This window comes from Homalodisca vitripennis, chromosome 1 (assembly GCF_021130785.1).
Source record: "Homalodisca vitripennis isolate AUS2020 chromosome 1, UT_GWSS_2.1, whole genome shotgun sequence".
Classification (NCBI taxonomy): domain Eukaryota; kingdom Metazoa; phylum Arthropoda; class Insecta; order Hemiptera; family Cicadellidae; genus Homalodisca; species Homalodisca vitripennis.
The window spans coordinates 28482019-28503969 of record NC_060207.1 but is presented as its reverse complement, the minus strand read 5'-3'; the positions used below and the strand labels follow the sequence as shown (position 1 = coordinate 28503969).

At 34.9% G+C, this 21951-nt stretch overlaps 1 protein-coding gene across 1 annotated transcript in view; it reads right to left on the bottom strand.

Moving 5' to 3' along the window:
• LOC124358795 (carbonic anhydrase 2-like) overlaps positions 1–21951 on the bottom strand; it is a 42401-nt gene that overhangs the window by 12335 nt on the left and 8115 nt on the right. The window contains exons 2-5 of the mRNA XM_046811088.1: positions 6165–6209; positions 4562–4705; positions 2277–2400; positions 1366–1471 (exon numbers count right to left, since the gene is read on the bottom strand). Of these exons, the coding sequence (XP_046667044.1) occupies positions 1366–1471; positions 2277–2400; positions 4562–4705; positions 6165–6209 (419 nt within the window). The remainder of the gene's footprint in view (positions 1–1365; positions 1472–2276; positions 2401–4561; positions 4706–6164; positions 6210–21951) is intronic.

Genomic DNA, 21951 nt, shown 5'->3' with positions numbered 1-21951 from the left:
TTACACTCTTATGGAAGTCGCATCGCTCCTAACAATATCGAGGCATGAGCGCCAAAGGTAACATTACACTCTTATGTAAGTAGCATCGCTATTAACAATATCGAGGCATAAGCGCCAAAGATAACATTACATTCTTGTGGAAATCGCATCGCACCTAACAATATGGAGGCATGAGCGCCAAAGATAACATTAAACTCTTGTGGAAGTTCCATCGCTCCTAACAATATGGAGGTATGAGCGCCAAAGATAACATTACACTCTTATGGAAGTAGCATCGCTCCTAACAATATCGAGGCATGAGCGCCAAAGGTAACATTACACTCTTATGTAAGTAGCATCGCTCTTAACAATATCGAGGTATAAGCGCCAAAGGTAACATTACACTCTTATGGAAATCGCATCGCACCTAACAATATGGAGGCATGAGCGTTAAAGATAACATTACACTCTTATGGAAGTAGCATCGCTCCTAACAACATCGAGGCATGAGCGCCAAAGGTAACATTACACTCTTATGTAAGTAGCATCGCTCTTAACAATATCGAGGCATAAGCGCCAAAGGTAACATTACACTCTTATGGAAATCGCATCGCACCTAACAATATGGAGGCATGAGCGCCAAAGATAACATTAAACTCTTGTGGAAGTTGCATCGCTCCTAACAACATCGAGGCATGAGCGCCAAAGGTAAACATTACACTCTTGTGGAAGTCGCACCGCTTCTAACAATATTGTGACGAAATATAAATTACTTTGTTATGATAATATGTATATGAATAATTTCTAAGCATTTTAGGTGTACATTCTTCGTCGAAAATTACATTTACAAATTATATTATTACTTCTGAACATTGTAGTACATGCCACTTGCAAAATAATAACAGTTATTTTCCTTATGAGTTAGTATAATAGAAGAACTTTCAGCATATTTCTCCACATATCAGTACTAATTTATTCAAAATCAAATTTAAGGAAAAAAGATTTCTAATATTTTATTAGTTTATTCTAAACCCTGGTTTGTTTCGTAAAATCTTAGTACCATCTTCACTATAGTTTATGAAGTTGTAAGACAAAACAATTTAGTACGAAAGTGAAACATATTTTTTGTGTGAAATTAATTATTTTCAGAAATCCATAACTGCTATTACCCATCTATTGAGTTATGCCAAAATGAGGTTTTAAGGGAGATAGCTATGTTAATGCTATCCTTCAACCAGAATAGTACTAAAACTAATTTTGTACCTAATTTTTCCTGTTTATAAATGAAAACAGAATACTATAATATGATTAAATTAAATCTGTGGAAACTAAAAGTACATATTTAAAGCAGTTTTAAGGCAGTAGCTGAATTTTTAGGGAGCTTACCTCGAACAGAATTCCCACAACAGCCAAGCCGTCATGCTGCTGCGCCGCATGCTTCAAGTCTCCATACCTCTGGTTGTAGTGGACCATGTGTAGTTCCAACGGGAATCTGAGGAAAAACATATCTAAACAATTATATATTTTGAGGTTATAGAGAGTACATATTTTTTATACCCTAGGTTCCCATTTATTTTCATATTTGTGTGCTCCCATTAAGCACTTAGGCTGTCTGCAGAACTATGAACCGATACACCGTCATCGAGGATTTGACAGGTCGTGACTTTGGTACAGTCAGTAAGTCTTTACAGAACCAACTGTAACTGTTGCACTCACGTAATACTTTATGCAGTAACTTGCAACATTGTTGAAGCTTTTTAAATTCCATAACAAATAAATTCCTTTATTGGACTAAGGGGGAATCTATGTGTCAAGATTTAAGTACCAGGGACTACTCATCAAGATTAATCGCACAGACGGACAGATAGACAGACAACGACAGGATAATAAGAAGGACCTCTCGGGCCCTTAATAACTTTACACGTAGTGGTATACATAATCATATTCAGAATAAAATGATAAAACACATTGTATTTGACTTCGATTTAACACAATGTCAAGCTCTTGTTTACGGGGAATAAACATGTGATTGGAATGTATGTATCTACAACATAGTACCGGTTATGTTTTCCTATTGACAGTGTGCTCCGAAGACCAATGGACATGCAGTTCATGCATACACGAAATAACACCGTGATTGGAATGTAACTGTAACAAAGTACCGAAATGATGGTGTCTCACCTTTTCCCATTGACAGTGTGCTCCGAGGACCAATGGAAATGCAGTTCATGCATACACGAAATAACACCGTGATTGGAATGTAACTGTAACAAAGTACCGAAATGATGGTGTCTCACCTTTTCCCATTGACAGTGTGCTCCGAGGACCAATGAAAGTGAAGTTCATGAAGAATGTACATTCCTTTGAGCAATCCCGCAGTAACCCCTGAGTCACAGTGATCTTCGTCAAAATGGATTGCGACTGTAACACATTACAAAAACACTTGATACACACTTTTAATACAGTCTTCTATTATTAAACTGTCTTAATTTACTCAATAACATAAACAGTTTGAATGATAGTACATTTCAATAAAAATAATTACAATATTAATACTAAAATTTGGAAAAAAAACGGAATGATTTCCTCGTAAATTTCAGTATACTGTATTTATTAATTATTACAAAAATGTATTTGAATTTATTATTTAACCACTGCTAAATATTATTTATATTCAGTAATTTTGGAAAACAACAATATAATATTTATTTGTATTATTTTTATATTTGAATAGAATTGCTTCTATAATAATGTTTTGAGTAAATAATGTATATGATGTTACTCTATGGTAAGTTTACTCCAGAATTTAATATTTCGTGATTGAGAACAATTTTCTATTGTGCGTATGCGTTTTATTAGTATTGGATTATTGATACATAAACCATACACAAGAAGAAATTAAGTTAAGAAATTGTTTAACACAATCCATACATTTGGAATGTGTGTTAATGATCCTTAACGATTTATTTTTAGATACATTTTATTTTTAGACGAATCTAACAAAATTGTATGTTTAATGTTTTTGTTTGTTTTTGTTGTTCCATTACAACTCTTATTATTTTGTGAAACTGGAGATAAATGAATCAATTAAACATAATATTAGCCTAAATAAATATACTTAAATTACTAATTGTAATACTTTTTTAATTTTTAGTGTATACAGAAAAATTACACCGGTAGAAATGTACCTGATTGTACATAAATATTTGTAGTGTAGCCTCATCTGATTGTAAATTAATACTCGTAGTGTACTCTCGCCTGATTGTACGGCTATAGTCGTAGTGTAGTCTCACCTGATTGTACATCAATGTTTGTAGTGTAGCATCACCTGATTGTACATTAATACTCGTCGTGTAGCCTTGCCTGATTGTAAGGCTAAAGTCGTAATATAGCCTCACCTGATTGTACATCTATACTTGCAGTGCAGTCTCGTTGACACTGCTGGTTATTTCCGTGGCACTAGAGGTTATATTTACTTCTTGGCTAGCCAATGTAAATTGCACTTTATTATAATTTACTGTATCATAACAATCAGTTAGCGCTTGTTAAATATGTTTCATTTGTTTAGTAATTTCAGTACCTAATTACTCAAAAAATGTGGTTGCAAATACTTGTCACCAAATACTTCTGTAATTTTTCACCTTTATAGAAACACTTATTCTGAGGCGGTACCACATCTGACTTCCTGCTTTGTTAAACTGTTTTCAGTGTAACACCATGCGGTTTAGACATGAAAATATTGAAATTTCTTCAAATTCTGTCATTTAACCACTTTTTTTATTGTTCATTTACCTTCATTTTTTTACTTTTATATTTTATACTTCATTTTACCTTCAATATTTACTCTATACATAATACTTGGGACACAATTACAGAGCATGTAAGAAATCTATAACAAAACCGTTGTATATAAAATAACTTTAAATTTAATCCCATAATATTTAATTTTACTTGTTTTATTTAAATATGGCAGTAATGGATTTCATAGTTAATTGATATTTTAGGCTCAGGTAGTATTCGTTAGTTCGAAACTTACCGCGAGGCGAGGCCCAACGATAAAATTACGAACAACAAAAGGTCTAGTCCAAATCCTCGCTGGCAGTGAGGAGTGCATTGCTTAATTAATTTGATCGCTAAGTGCCAAAAACTCAGATGGCACGGTGGGAAGAAGTTATTGGGCGGTATGCCAGAGAGCCGTGGCGAGCGTTCTTTGCAGCTCTACTACCAAGTGCATACCATTTGTTCTACTCTTTACCTCAATCTAATAGAGATTTGTAGGCCACGTAAATAAGTTGGAAAAAATGTTGTCCATATATAATATGCATTGCCAATATCAGTTTTGTGAGTTGTTTAATTATAATAATAGTAGGAAAAAACTGATAATTTTAGACTTGTTAGTAGATTTATTAAAGGTTTAGAGTGTTGAAAAATAAAATTGTAGCCTATCTGTAGAAACCAGAAAAGTGAGCACACCATCATAAGAAACAATAATAATTGGTTTTCTGTACTGACAACTAAGGATTTAGAAACGTCTACGAAAACTGCAATACTAGGGCCCACATATCGCAATGAAAGGCCTTACCTGAGTGCCCGTTGTTTGTGATGGTCCCATTCAGACTCTTGTAGTTGAAGAACTCAAGAGGTTCGACCACAAAGCGGTGTGCTGTCTCTGTCACCAGGTCTATTGGCGACTGGCTTTGTCCATCTATACACTTGCCTGCCCATCCTGAGGAAAATAATCTCCATAAGTCAAATTGTATCGTTTCCGTTGTTCGGGTAAATCGATATGGAGATCACGACATGGAAAACATTGGGATTTCTAACTTAGACAAGTCTCAGAAAATATTGTTTGATAAAATGAGTTGAAAATAATGTAAATTAGTTTTTAACGTAACGTAAAATTAGAGCGTCAAATAAGTATACACTATCGTACATTGTTTTGAACCCTCAATATTTTACAATACCCCATTTCAATAAAGAATATACAAACATGTAATACTAAAGACATATAATGTACAATTATTAAAAAAACTTTAAAATTTGGCCAATAAGGAAATAGGCGATTCTTCACAAAGTCAAAACTGAATGCTTTAAAATTTCTATTGTGTTGAGACTACGAGTTTAACAGTTATGCATTGCACGATATAGAAAAGGACCTTTTGGTTATAATTTTCAAATTGTGAATCCCTTATCTGCTCGTGCAGTAACGCTGTGCACTATTGTAAATCATCGTCAACGTATGTTTGCCCTCCGATCTACCGTACCTCGACCGTTGCCACGTGAACATTCTTGGCGCCTCATGTTGGCTCCCACCGCTACTGCAGAGCTATAGTTCTATCTGGTAGAATATTTTTGTTCCAAGGAAACACATTAAAACGTAGGAAATGTCTATACCAATAAAAGGCCAGAACATTCACAATCAACAGTGAACTAGAATTCAAGGAATACTTCCGATGTGGATACTAGTGTTATACCGTACGTATTTAACTCTCGTACAAAATCTGAAATACAACGTTAACTATTTAACCATACATATAAACCATAAAAACATCAAATACGTTACCAAATTGATAAACAACATTAGTTTAGGCCTACGACATGTTGTATTGGTTTTCAAGAAATAAATATAAAAACAAATACATTTTAAGTTGCTTTATAAATAATTGTTCCAGGTAGTCTTTAATTTATAATAGGAAAATAGCACTCTTTAATACGGAATTATAATGCAAATTTCCAATATTAATTTTGTATTTTTTGCGAGGCCCTTCAAAATCAAATATTCTGTCGTCGGGCGACTCCAGGCCTTGCAAAAATAAAAATAAATATTGGAAAATGTGGGATCATTTACAAATTGAAATTCAAATGTTTCCAGTCGCTCCAAGAATATTCATATATAAAATTGTAATAATTTTAAAAAAATCACCAAATATTATAATTATCATTTTTAGCAGTAAAATTATTGCATTTATGCACAAGTCATAAATAAATATATGACAAACCAAAACAGAATAAATAGTCCTGAATTTGTACCATTAGAATATATTTTGTTATTACATGAGAACCAAGACGTGTAAAATGAAAGGGGAGAACAAAATGCCTAGCCCTAAGGTTGATAAATAGTATATCAGCTGCAACCTCTTGACCCACGTCGAGGGCCCTACTCTTCATTCTTTGTTACATCTTACCTTCGGGCTTCCCGAACTCGCTGTACTTCCAGGCCTGGGTGCAGCCTGCAAAGTAACAAAGTAAACATCAGTAAAGCTATAGCTTGAGCTACATCTATAGATGAGCTTCTCATAAAATAAAGACTAATTATTGATGTTTCTGGTACAACATAACGAAAAGCACATACAAAATAAAAGAGAAAACTAATTCAATATTAAATTAACGTGTAAATAAAAATATTCATAGTTGTTGTAGCTTATGATATAATGATGTTTAAACATATAATAACCATAACAATAATCGATACAGTTAGTTTTTGTATCGTAATTTATTGTACTTATACGAATCTAGTGATGAAACAATCAGTAGTCATAAACATGTGTTGAGAAGAAACAGATCTTTCAATATCTGTAATTTCGTTTCCTATGACCTTTCCAACCGAAAGGTTTTTCGTACAAACTGTATCAATTCTTGTATTTTTATACATCCAACACGTTAAAACGTCAAATTACCACAATAGTTTCTTTTATTGCAAAAATGTTATATGGATTCAAAATTTATCTTTTAAGGTTCTTAAGATCATAGAAGATGTTTGCACCTTCAAACTTACTCTTTATTCAAAGCATACTCGTATTAATCCAACCAGTTCTATCCAAGCAAACACTTCAGATAAAATTTCCCGCAAGTCGTATTCACATACCTCGTATTGTAAAATGCTAAATATAAGTTATCTACCCTGTACAATTCTCATGCTCATTCGCAATGGTGCGAAAGGACTGTTGATTGCTACAATCAGTATGGCCGCGAGTGTGAACAACATATATTGCTGAAGAATAGATCACTCCGCCGCGCCGCACCTCTCTGCAACATTATGCTATTGAGATCAAGGACCTGTCAGTGGTCAGCTCTTCTCTCAACAAGCTCACTCATTGTGTCGAGAGCTATCAAGGATGTTACCATTAGTCATTAGGATTTTTAAATGTTTTCTAGAGATTTAAAACATGTAAAATATGTACAATTTTATATTTTTTAAATTGACATACAAATTCTAAAAAAAATGTGTACTTGTATTAAAACAGAAAGAAACAATACTGTTTCTGTAAAATTAGACTTGTTTGTTTTTGAGTGGAAATATTGTTTTACGGAACCCTATTTGGAAAAAAGGAGTTTTGCGAGAAAATCTGCTTGAGGCGAAACTGTTGTCTGTGATAAAGACCGTCGTTCAGGTCTAATCTCTAAGTATTTTAGACCAGTTTACAATTTATCTTCAATTTTTATGTTTCCTGTCTTTCTTGTCAGAGGTTTGTATTGTTATTTTATAAAAAGCCGTCGATATTCTCATGGACGGATGTAATGATTTTGATACAATACAACTTTCGTCACTGGCCACCAATGGTATACACCATATTAACAGACGTGTACAATGTTTTAATGTTAGTAAGGACTAAGGATGTCTTCCGGTTGGTTATATTAATACAAAGCGTTTAGAAAACTTAGTAATTTATCTCTTCTACCGTACCGAAGACCATATCGATAAAGTAATACCAATTCTAATAATAGGTCAGATTGTAATACAGGCTGAGTGTTGCCACCCCCCCCCCCCCCCAATCGCTACGTCACATTATACGTCGGGCCGCCCGTATACTCATCTTATTACTGCTCATTAGTTACAATCGCGCGAAACATCTGTTATTCGTGGTCTATAAACTCTTTTGTTGCATACTTAATCTTGTTTATGTTTTTATTATGTCTGATAAATTTTGATTCCTTGGATGATCTAGTAATTACAGAAGAAAAAACTATAAAATACTAACAGTTATAAGGTTGAGCGCGCGCTTATTCCGACTGGATGAAGTAAAGCAGCCGGACGAGTTCTGTGACGTCATATTCTGGGCTTGAATAATCACCGTACAACTATCATCATGTTCAATAACACCTTATCCACACTGCTGCAGAAAGAGCAGCACGGAAACTCTGTTATCTGTATGTTATACCAGAAAGGTAAGCCCTATTGTCCCCTAAACGTTTACAGTAATCCAGCACATTAGTGTGACCAAGCCGCCGATCGACGTGTCCGCTGTGACGTCATAGTCTGGGATTGACTAACACCTCCGTACAACTTATCGTCCGTCATCTTATGTGTTCAACAACTTATCCACACTGCTGCAGAATGAGCAGCACGGAAACTCTGTTATCTGCATGTTATACCAGAAAGGTAAGCCCTATTGTCCCCTAAACGTTTACAGTAATCCAGCACATTAGTGTGACCAAGCCGCCGATCGACGTGTCCGCTGTGATGTCATAGTCTGGGCTTGACTAACACCTCCGTACAACTTATCGTCCGTCATCTTATGTGTCCAACAACTTATCCACTCTGCTGCAGAATGAGCAGCACGGAAACTCTGTTATCGGTATGTTATACCAGAAAGGTAAGCCCTATTGTCCCCTAAACGTTTACAGTAATCCAGCACATTAGTGTGACCAAGCCGCCGATCGACGTGTCCGCTGTGATGTCATAGTCTGGGCTTGACTAACACCTCCGTACAACTTATCGTCCGTCATCTTATGTGTCCAACAACTTATCCACTCTGCTGCAGAATGAGCAGCACGGAAACTCTGTTATCGGTATGTTATACCAGAAAGGTAAGCCCTATTGTCCCCTAAACGTTTACAGTAATCCAGCACATTAGTGTGACCAAGCCGCCGATCGACGTGTCCGCTGTGATGTCATAGTCTGGGCTTGACTAACACCTCCGTACAACTTATCGTCCGTCATCTTATGTGTCCAACACCTTATCCACACTACTGCAGAATGAGCAGCACGGAAACTCTGTTATCTGTATGTTATACCAGAAAGGTAAGCCCTATTGTCCCCTAAACGTTTACAGTAATCCAGCACATTAGTGTGACCAAGCCGCCGATCGACGTGTCAGCTGTGATGTCATAGTCTGGGCTTGACTAACACCTCCGTACAACTTATCGTCCGTCATCTTATGTGTCCAACAACTTATCCACTCTGCTGCAGAATGAGCAGCACGGAAACTCTGTTATCTGTATGTTATACCAGAAAGGTAAGCCCTATTGTCCCCTAAACGTTTACAGTAATCCAGCACATTAGTGTGACCAAGCCGCCGATCGACGTGTCCGCTGTGATGTCATAGTCTGGGCTTGACTAACACCTCCGTACAACTTATCGTCCGTCATCTTATGTGTCCAACAACTTATCCACTCTGCTGCAGAATGAGCAGCACGGAAACTCTGTTATCTGTATGTTATACCAGAAAGGTAAGCCCTATTGTCCCCTAAACGTTTACAGTAATCCAGCACATTAGTGTGACCAAGCCGCCGATCGACGTGTCCGCTGTGATGTCATAGTCTGGGCTTGACTAACACCTCCGTACAACTTATCGTCCGTCATCTTATGTGTTCAACAACTTATCCACTATCCACTCTGCTGCAGAATGAGCAGAACGGAAACTCTGTTATCGGTATGTTAGACCAGACAGGTAAGCCCTACTGTTCCTTAAACGGTTACAATGATCCAGCACATTAGTGTGACCAAGCCGCCGATCGACGTGTCCGCTGTGATGTCATAGTCTGGGCTTGACTAACACCTCCGTACAACTTATCGTCCGTCATCTTATGTGTCCAACAACTTATCCACTCTGCTGCAGAATGAGCAGAACGGAAACTCTGTTATCGGTATGTTAGACCAGACAGGTAAGCCCTACTGTTCCTTAAACGGTTACAATGATCCAGCACATTAGTGTACCAAGCCGCCGCCTGACGTGTCCGCTGTGACGTAAGAACCCCTGCAAGTGTAGGTTCCGGTGCTGCGCTCGTCTTGCTAATGTATTCTCGTAATGGTCTTAACACTTGACCTTCTCAATCACAGACCGAGTGGATACCCTGCCCTTTGGCCCTCCTCATCTATATCCCTTTCTTGTTTTCTGAGCCCCTGTTAATATGATTTATGAAAAAACTAGTTTTGGCAGATTTTAAATGTAACTCGATCCTTCTTCCTAATATTAAATTGGCATTGTCTATATAAATAAAAATACATCTGTTTATTAATAAGCTCATCACTTGAAAACAGTTGGGCCGATTTGGCTAATTTCTGCTTTAAAACTATTAGTAGTAGGCCTGATCCAAATTAGGTTATCTGGAAATAAATTTGAAAAGTGGAAAATATAGACTCCTGAGTTCCAACGGAAATTGCAAGTATTTCTAGTACCAAAACAGTAATAACGATATTAACTCACACCTGCTTGTAGAGGATTATAAGTATTTCTGTTCTGCAAACAGTAATAACAATATTAACTCACATCTGCTTGTAGAGTGTTGCTACTATCATGGCTTGAGACACATTTAATTCACCATAACAAGAAGTCTCAGATACTAGTATGTACAATTAGGACAATGTGGGTTAAGTTTTATCAACCTATTACCTATTACTATATATGGTGCTAGTGACGAATTTCAAACCATTTTTCATCCAGGGTAGTATTTAAACATTGCTATAAAATTCAATTTAACGTACAATATTTTGAGTTTGGACATGTATGAAGATAATCCGTATTGGATTTCTTTGACATTGTGGAACGGAATATTTACTATGTATTTTTGCAGCTGAAGAGCCAAAAGGACCGTGCACTAATGATGATTCAACGAGTCTACGACCCTCCGTGACTACAATTTGAGAAAATGTTAGCACAACGAGCTCACAACCATTAAAATTTTTGCGAGGAATTTTGCGAGGAAACAAAATCGAGGGGGCTGCTAGTACGTTTTGCACTGATGATGTATACGATTCTGATTAGATATTTCTTTTCTCCACTGGTTGGGTGAAATAATATGAAATGTAGCAGTTTCTATAAAATATGCTGGCTGTCGTCATATGCTGAAATAAAGCTGAGTTTAAAAGTGGGAATTATTTTTATAGATGTATTTCCTTTAAATTATGAAAATTAGCAGCTTTAAAATTCGGAGCTTAGTTCTCGTATACCGATGATACAAAATAGTCTTGTGAATGTATTTAAAGTAAAACTATAGTCTGATCTTTACTCGACTTGAACTCGTTTTTGTGGTTACGTTGTTCCCAAACTCACATGCAGAACAAATATTTGTAATAGTTTAATAGTTTCATGGTACTGTACACAATATTGTTTCTTATAGTACAAATGTAATCGTAAAATATTTTTGAAAGTTGGAAAATGTGTTATGTAGTCCTAGATATTTCAAAGTCCTTATTCCAAAATGGTTTTAGTTAAAAAAAGACTGTGAAAGTAAAATTTCACAACTACCTTCTTAATAAAAACACATCTCGAAACATAAAAATACCTTTTAACAATTGTTGTTGCAGAATACTATGTAAGCAATGTTGTCTAAGTTTTGATTGGAATTTGATAAATTTAAAATTTTGGAAATTGTACAGCTTTAAGTGCATATGGTACGTGTCAAGTTTCATATTGAAATTAGAAATTTGATGTAACCTAATTAAATAATAAAAACGTGAATTGTAACCAAACGAAGGTAAAATCGAAAAATACCAAACCTTTTTTTACTTAACTAACATTATCCTACAGGGTCTACAGGGCCGTACTAAGCTTTGGCGGCCCGGAAAAGATATTCTGTGGGACCCCGTCAACCGGCCGGCCCCCTATAAGTGTGGCGGTGTCCGGGTCTATATAAGACACCTCGGTATGCTATAGTACTGTCTTTAATCATTTACGCCTCAATACTCTACAGGTAAATATAAGTTGTATGAATAATACAACTTCGCAGTGCGCTACATGTTATAGATATCACTCATACATATAACTACTAGTGCCTGAACATTATTTTACCATCTGTTAAATTTTTAAACGATCATAATAAGCTGCTTTTAGACTAAGTGTTTTGGCACGCTTATTGGAAACGGTTTGGATTGTCATTTCAATACGAAACATTTTTATCCTTTACGGGATTTGAACCCGGAACCTCTTGCCACTGGGCTACAAAAAGTCTGTAAGAGCCAACAGGCGCCGATAATTAGTGGACACTTGTTTTAGCAAGCCATCACATCACAAAAACAACCAGGTGTATCCTCTCCGAGTTTTGGCTTTGACGCTTCGACGCTGAGTCTATTTCAGTTGATACATGTCGGGTATTTTTGTTCTCGCACTATCTGTCACTGCGGCCGGGCGTCAGGTGCCATAATGTGCAGGCGGGTGTCATACAGACAATACACCGCAATACAGTCTACACTGCCGTACAGTCGCTGTACAGACTTCAGCGTGTCGTATCCGAGACATCAATGATGATGTTAGCTATGGAGTAGTTATTGATACTGTCATTAATTACTGTATCTGATATTACCGGTATTAAACACTATATTCGCTGCTATAATCTTTAATTGCAACGTTATCCAACAGAATAAAGCTTAACAAGAATGTTCAGTCGTTGACAGTTTCACATATACAAACTTCAGCGTGTAGTATCCAAGACATCAATGATGATCTTATCTGTGGCGTAGTTATTGATACTGTCTTTATTACTGTATCTGATATTACCGGTATTAAACACTATATTCGCTGCTATAATATTTCAACGTTATCTAACAGAATAAAGCTTTACAAGAATAAACAGGGAAATCTGTTATACCTGTTTGTCACTTTCCACAATTGTATTGCTATAGTGGATTTGGGTAATTTTGAAATAAATTTTAGAATTTAATAATCTTCATTTGAATTTGAATTATTATAAATAAAATAGTGTTTGTTTAACTACAACGAACAACAGTGTACAAAAGCAGCGTTTCAGCCAAGAATTAGCCGCGTTATCATTTTATTACTGTTCTACCTGAAGCAAGACAATGGTTTAAATTTTATTAATGCACAATTTCAGCATATCCCCTTGTCTTGTTTGTATATTACTTTGGTCAAGATTATTTTACAGTATCATAAATACTGTACTTTTAATAATTTAATAACAACGCACTCAGTTTGTAAGTTTCAAATCATTGTTTTGTATAGCCTACATTAAATAACTTTAGAAATAATAATTTAATATATATATATGTACCTGTATCTTAGGAAATATTCAATTTATGTCAGTTTGAATTTTAAACTAAACTCTTGTAAAGGAAACAGGTGTTTCTGCCCATTTACCATCGATCAGTGATACAAGATTTTGCATGAAAGATTATTTGTCAAAAACAATTTCCGAGAGATGGGTGTTGCGTTTTCTAACCGAGGATAATAAAGAACAACGTGTGGTCCACTCCGAGGCTATTTTGGCGATCCTGCGTCGCAATCCTGCGGAGTTTTTCGTTAATACATCACTGTCGATAAAACATGGATTAACCATCACACTCCAGAAACAAAAGTGAGGATTTTAGAGGGTGAACGGGAGCCGAAGAAGGCAAAGACATTGAAATCGGCCGGCAAGGTGATGGCTACAGTCTTCTGGGATTCGCATTTTTTCATCGACTACTTGGGAAAATGCATGACGATAACAGGGTATTGTACGATAAGTTGACCGAGAAAATCAAAGAAATACGCCCACACTTTCAAAAATCCTCTTTCACCAGGACAATGCGCGTGTCTGGTATACACGTTTATACGCTTGTGGATGGTTTCGGCAACATCCACCGTATTCGCCAGACGCCAGGTCCCAGTGACTTATTCCTGTTTCCAAATTTGAAAGAAAGGCTTGAGTGACGACGAACGAGGAGGTTATTGAGCAAACAAATGCTTATTTTCAAGAACTTCCAAAAATGTGTTACGGATTAAAAACTGTGGAAAAATGTATAGACCTGAAATGAGATAATGTTGAAGAATATAAAAGACTTTTTGCCGAAGTTTTTTAAGTCAAAAGTTTTTCTCTGTTTTTCTTATGACTTATTGAACAACACTCGTAGTATTAGCTTTAACGATTGTTTTATGTAAAAGCGCTGAACCAGACGTCGCGGTCAGCTAGGGAAGAGGCTTACAGCACACAATGCCTGATCCGCTGAGCAAGCGCCGCAACTCTCATCTCGGGTCTGCCGCGGGCAGTCAACAATTGCCCACTCTTTGAGACTGATGCAGCTCTCGATATTACACAGTGGGAAATTCTGGCAAAAGTATCTTTCGCTATATCACAGAATATAATCACAATGTTATTATTGTATTTTAAATATTATATATCCAAGCGAACATTGTCTATAGACTTTACAAAATGTGTTTCTATTGAGTTTTTCCTCAGTATAATCTTTTCAGTATATCCATATATTAATTTCGCTGAAGTATAATCACAGTATATATGTTTTACTTGTACAAAAATCGTTGGTCTCTGTAATTTACAAATTTAAACCGGGACAACATTTCCAAAATTCCACTAAATATTTGTAACCTACATTAATTCTCATGTTTGTAAAAAAGACAAATTTAGTTCAATTTTGATTTCTTTATTATATTACATATTTGGAATATTCATTACACTGTACGACTGATATTTATTTCGTTTTCTTAGATCAAGTATTGTTGTGGGTTCTAAGGGTTATTATCTTTGAAAGGTGATATCAATCTTTATCTTGTTTCTGATTGTTAAACACGAAGCTAACATTCATTGTTGCAGTAACAAATCTGCATGTCTGATCAAATTATTACAAAAATTTGAGGATCGAAAAGTCCTTGTATGAATACAAATAATTGCATTCGAAACAAATCTTTAATCCACAGTGAATTGTGGAGTTTTACTCTTTGTAGATTCATTGCTGTTTAGCCTTTACTTGTTTATTGTACACTAATTACAATACACTTCATCATTACAAAAGAATTACTCTTTCCCATTTTCCCTTAAAAAAAAAACTTGTACACAAAATTTTTTTCTTCTCACAGATGGAATGACTTCTGTGTTAAGACAAAGTGATCTAAAATGTGTCGTTTTATGACCACCACTTTAAGTTCCTTATGAGTAAGGATTCGTCCAGCCACGATAAACCCTACGACCAATTTAGTGCAATCTAAGAAGCAAGTATATGGCAAAAACATGCGGCAGTGTACCAACAATGTACTTGTACCCAGTGAAACGGAAGCACAGATATGGCCTGCTACATCTGTACCTAGCCCGAGAGCCCAGAACCAATTTTACTCAATTTTTTTAAAAAATATGAATACATTCTCCTAAGAAATCGATCATCAGTCGCGCTAGTTTTGGTGGAGTCAGAAAAAAGAAGGTAGTGAAAGCTTTAAAACACAAAATTATATATGTTATATAATTGGAAAATATATATTATACCAATCAACAGACGGGTACCTACGGTAAATATTATTTATATATACGTCAAGCTAACTATACAAAGTTACTGTACATTTCCTATCTTAATGTGAAATTATTTTTTAATTTAATCCATATTCGATTTCATATTTCGCGAAATATTTAACGCATAATAGTAATTAAAAAGCATGACACTATCTTCATATAAAAGGGTTCATGAACAGGATACTCCACAATAAGTTCCTTAAGTTACAAAAATAAGTTAAGCCGCAGTTTTTTCTCTACACCTCGTCGACCACGTCTGCAATTTTGGCACAAGAGACAAAGCTCACGCGTCAGAGACTAGGGGCAATGGTTTGGGTAACCTAGCGAACTAATTGAATTTCACAGAGTAGCGACTGACGGTCAGAGATAAGTACATCAATCATGTGAACGTGTAAAAACATGTTGTTGTAACTGCAAGTTTGACATCAATTCATACCAGAGACAAAGCTCACGCGTCAGAGACTAGGGGCAATGGTTTGGGTAACCTAGCGAACTAATTGAATTTCACAGAGTAGCGACTGACGGTCAGAGATAAGTACATCAATCATGTGAACGTGTAAAAACATGTTGTTGTAACTGCAAGTTTGACATCAATTCATACCAGAGACAAAGCTCACGCGTCAGGGACTAGGGGCAATGGTTTGGGTAACCTAGCGAACTAATAGAATTTCACAGAGTAGCGACTGACGGTCAGAGATAAGTACATCAATCATGTACGTGACGACTTGTGAAAGTGTAAAAACAGTGAACACGTTATTGCTGGTTGGGTTATCAGAGAGCGTCCAATGAACGGAGCCGTGACTTTGATAACTCCTAGTCTAGGCCTGTCTTTGCGTGTAATTCAAATTGATATCAATTAAAAATGAACTTATCCGCTCGTTTAAGTAACCTCGACCTCTGCTGCAACTTTTTTTCTTATCGTCCTAGTTTTACAACTTGTAATATCGCAGGATATTACATACATGCATATTTATAACATGCTGTATTTATTCCACCGGCATACTTTTTTGTGATACGAAAAGCGTTCTGTATATTCATAATAACTGTTACAGAAGTTTCAAAAAGAATTGAAATCGTATTTTTTACTATCATGGTTTACATGCTTCATTTGAAAGCATCTAAGGTATAAAGTAATTTGGTTTATCCGTTCGAAGTTCATCACGATAATTTGTAGAGAGTAATTGTTTCCTTGTATTGTAATCTTTTGAATGGAATGAAAACAAACCACCTGAAATTAATGATAGAAGAACAAAGAATATTCACTCAGTATTTGGTATATTTCAAGTCACGCAGTGTCCTGCCCCTTCCAGCTCTACTAGGATACCGGTATCCGAGTATCCTGCAGTTAGTAGAGTATTCTGTTTTCTACTATATGGCCTATATGGATTAATAAACCATAAAAGAATTCGGAGCATTCCAGTTTGATTTTTTTTTAATTAGACGTATTTAACACATACGTCTTCTATTAAACACAAATAATGAATTTAAAAAAGTATTTCTATGTAAAAAATACATTAAAAAATTGTATATATATATATATATATATATATATATATATATATATATATATATATATGTTATATTACCTTTTTAACATTGGAAATATATTTGTATTTATTGGGTTCTAATGATGACAGTTTTGAATTTTTTATCAGAAAGTGATTTACTCTAATATATAAAGTATTTTTTTTAGCTAAAACTTAGTTTTTAACTTCGGACATACTATGGAACTGTTAGGCTATGAACTCTTAATGTTATACAAATTAACCATTGATATTTTCAGGTTCTGGAAGAAATATCTTTATCTTATATCCCGTGGGCTGTATACGAAATCTACACATCTATTAAGTTGGCTTGTTATAGTGTTTAGTTTGTATTATAGTTTATTATATTATTTCAGGTTTAGTTTGTTACAACGTATTATGAGGTGGATTCATTAAAATACGTTTCTAGTTCTTCGTTTGAAGGTTACTTTTGACGATGAAAGGATTGTGAAGGAAACAGGATTTTTCCGGACATTTGCCATTGTTCAGTGAAACAAGAAATCAGTAAAACTACGTTTCGAGATCTGCAATCTGATCTCTTCTTCAGGTAAAGAACTAACCTAATACATAATTACAAACTAGGTTTGTTTTAGCCAGCCGTGACGATTACCATTGGCTAGTCCCTCTGGTCAGTCGTAGGTGGTTAGTAAACGATTGAAGATGTATTCTGACCTGTATTCCGTATTTCAATTTTAATGATTAGTGTTTTGTATAGTTTTTTATTAAGTGCATGTTTATAGAGTTAGTGAAGTTGACAAACAACATGTAGGTTGTGATTCCTGACTTAGGCGTGCCACAACGGTTTGGTAAGATTTGTTTATTTTAACCTAGTTTGTAATTATGTATTAGGTTAGTTCTGATTACCTGAAGAGATCATATAGCAGATCTCGAAACGTAGTGTTACTGATTTCTTGTTTCACTGAACGATGGCAAATGTCCGGAAAAATCCTGTTTCCTTCACGTTTCTAGTTGTTCTTCTACACAATACACAAATAAACCAAGTTTTGAATCAGTTCGGTGTTCTGAGACCTACGATCAGCTTTACAGATTTTAATTTTAGTCGCAAGTTCTTATTCCTTGTCACACTACAGATTCATCATTTTTGTTTTATCACTCCAGTTCGAGATAAAGCTATCAGTACACCGCAGTGTCTACTATGTGGATGCTACGATTTGATCGCTTAGTACGTAAAAATTGTATTATTTATCATATTTTATGAATAATAACAGAATTTTAATTTACTAATACTAAAGGGTGAACTAGGTTAAGGGCAGACTTGTAGCAATCGATAAAAGAGCCTAAAGACAGTACTTCTACTATCAGTCAGATGCTTATACCCTGCTCCTACTGTCTCTATACATTCAGGGTAGCATATAACAGAAAAGGTATTGTAAATCTTTACGTTCTTACGGATCGTTTTACACAACAACTCGCTGTAGGCGTACTCGCTGTGTTTTTAGATTTCGACATTAAAAGTGTCGTTCTATACAAATAGCAAATCTGAAGAAAAAACAAGTTCAATATAGCACACTTATTCGTATATATGTTATAACCACAAGGGTCCGGATTTTCTCAATTATAGTTGCTAGAGTATAACATCAAAGCTTTAATTTTTAAGTATACCTTCATAATTTAATAATCAGACTGAACAATTATTGTAATATCCACTCGGCTCAAATCAAATTAAGCACAAAAAGTGATTGACTGGCCGTTTACGATTTTGTATTTTACCATTTACGATGGGCTTTTTACTTAAAATCTATGGCAATTTTCGAGTTTAGGAAAAATACGTTTATTTGTGCCTTTATAGAATGATTAAATAATTTACGAGTATATTCAAAAAATGACATTGTTCAAAAATTTGCCGCTGTTGTAGGAAATTTAATGCGAAAAACCTGTTAAAGTAGTAACAATAGTTACAGCTCTTTAAGGTGGCTTCCTAAATAAAAATAATTTATAAATTTTTACAATTTTACATAATATTACAGCTATTTAAAAGGGTAGTAGTTTTTAATCAGGTTCACAGAAAAATCGCACAAGATAACGATGGATAATACACTTTTATAAAATGTACGTAACAGATGACTAAACAAAGATACAACAATTCAAAAATATGTATAATTGTATTTAATTTCATTGAACTAAAAAGTAATATGTTATTTTCATAAATCATTAAACATATGTAATTTCCTGAATTCATCTCATATATTGAAACAAATACATTAAAACATTCTTATTTTAACAGTTTTTCTTAGGCTTTCCACACAGCTGTCCTAAATTCCGCATAGAGTAATTAAATGTAAAAAAATACTTGTTCTTCCTTCAAGTAAATAACTGAACAAACAGCCCAAACAATGTTAGACCGCACATGATTAAAAGTCGTTCTCAATCTGGAATTTCTTTCTTAAACAGTGAAAACAAAACAAAACATTTGAAGGATCTTGTCTAGACAGAGAAGGGAGGAAACGGTAGAACACTGATAACACGTTTTAAGATAATCTAAACAGGATATTGTAGGCCTATATTTGACATGGTGCTCTGCACCAAGATTTTTTTGGGTTTATTTCACTGGATATTTTGAAGGTGCATATGCAGATATTGGAATTTATTTTGAAATTATTGCTGCTTTATAATTGTTAATCGAGGTGGTCATCAGAGTTTATTACTACTGTATTTTAGAAGTAGATTATAGAATTCATAGATAAGAAATTATAGAGTTGAAAATGGGAAGATATCTCGTAGATAAGTTTTGCAATGTTGAAGACGTAATATTATGAGAGATTTATGCAATACACCGTCCTAGTATAGATAAGAAACTATAGAGTTGCGAATGAGAAGATATCCCGTAGATGAGGTTGCAATGTTGAAGACGTAATATTATGAGAGATTTATGCAACACACCGTCCTAGTATAGATAAGAAACTATAGAGTTGCGAATGAGAAGATATCCCGTAGATGAGGTTGCAATGTTGAAGACTTAATATTATGAGAGATTTATGCAATACACCGTCCTAGTATAGATAAGAAACTATAGAGTTGCGAATGAGAAGATATCCCGTAGATGAGGTTGCAATGTTGAAGACGTAATATTATGAGAGATTTATGCAATACACCGTCCTAGTATAGATAAAAAACTATAGAGTTGCGAATGAGAAGATATCCCGTAGATGAGGTTGCAATGTTGCAGTTGTAATATTATGAGAGATTTATGCAATAAACCGTCCTAGTATAGATAAGAAACTACAGAGTTGCTAATGAGAAGATATCTCGTAGATGAGGTTGCAATGTTGCAGTTGTAATATTATGAGAGATTTATGCAATAAACCGTCCTAGTATAGATAAGAAACTATAGAGTTGCGAATGAGAAGATATCCCGTAGATGAGGTTGCAATGTTGAAAAACGTAATATTATGAGAGATTTATGCAATACGTCCTAGTATAGATAAGAAACTATAGAGTTGCGAATGAGAAGATATCCCGTAGATGAGGTTGCAATGTTGCAGTTGTAATATTATGAGAGATTTATGCAATAAACCGTCCTAGTATAGATAAGAAACTATAGAGTTGCGAATGAGAAGATATCCCGTAGATGAGGTTGCAATGTTGAAGTTGTAATATTATGAGAGATTTATGCAATAAACCGTCCTAGTATAGATAAGAAACTATAGAGTTGCGAATGAGAAGATATCCCGTAGATGAGGTTGCAATGTTGAAGACGTAATATTATGAGAGATTTATGCAATACACCGTCCTAGTATAGATAAGAAACTATAGAGTTGCGAATGAGAAGATATCCCGTAGATGAGGTTGCAATGTTGAAGACGTAATATTATGAGAGATTTATGCAATACACCGTCCTAGTATAGATAAGAAACTATAGAGTTGCGAATGAGAAGATATCCCGTAGATGAGGTTGCAATGTTGAAGACGTAATATTATGAGAGATTTATGCAATAAACCGTCCTAGTATAGATAAGAAACTATAGAGTTGCGAATGAGAAGATATCTCGTAGATGAGGTTGCAATGTTGCAGTTTGTAATATTATGAGAGATGTATGCAATAAACTGTCCTGAGGGGTTCGGTTTGCCTGTGCTCCACACTTGGTCTCTTATTACTTCCAATATCAGCTGTGTTGATACCTTCAGCAATAGCGATACGTTGCTACGCCTATCTATAACTGTGTGAAGTAATAGCTCTCAGTGATTCTATTATTGTTTAGGGCCCATTATTCGGAACAAAAGTTATACAAGGCCACGTATGGCTTGGCGGATCTTTCACCTGGACTGGAAAATATCAATAGACTATTTATAGAAAGTACTTATGTCCAACAGTTAATAATCTCATGTAAGCACCCATTCACTTAGCGGTGTTTTAAAAGAACAGAAAAAGCATTATTATAGCCATCCACATTTTATATTATGCTTTCTGGAATATTGAGGATTGTATTTTAGTCTATGTATTCTAGTCTTAAGCTTACCTTATTTTAAATATTAGAGTTCTGTTAAATTATGAGTCCAAGTTCTGTTAACCAACATTCAACATTGAACTTGGTTACCAATAAAGACGTAAATTCCTTCCATCCAGGTCTTAGTGTGTGCCAAATAAGTCTGTATGTAGGCATTATTCTCCCCTCAATACTTAACTGTTCCGTTATCATTGGCGTAATGAAATAAACTTACGTACCAACATGATCACATGACGTATACCATATTTCACTATTCTTATAAAGTTTTCATAAAGTCCCGTTTTTTTTGTTTTATTTTAAAATAGTATTTCAGCTATTATAGGCCTACAGTTTGACATTGTGTATTGCCACCATAAATTGGATATTGATATCTCAAATGATTAGTTTTTCAGAAACCATTTAAAATATATGCAATAACTACAATAAATATTCTGAAAAGTTTGAACTTTATAACTTATTAAGTTTAAAAGTACAATTTATTCCCTAAACAATCACAAAGAGACAGAGATTCG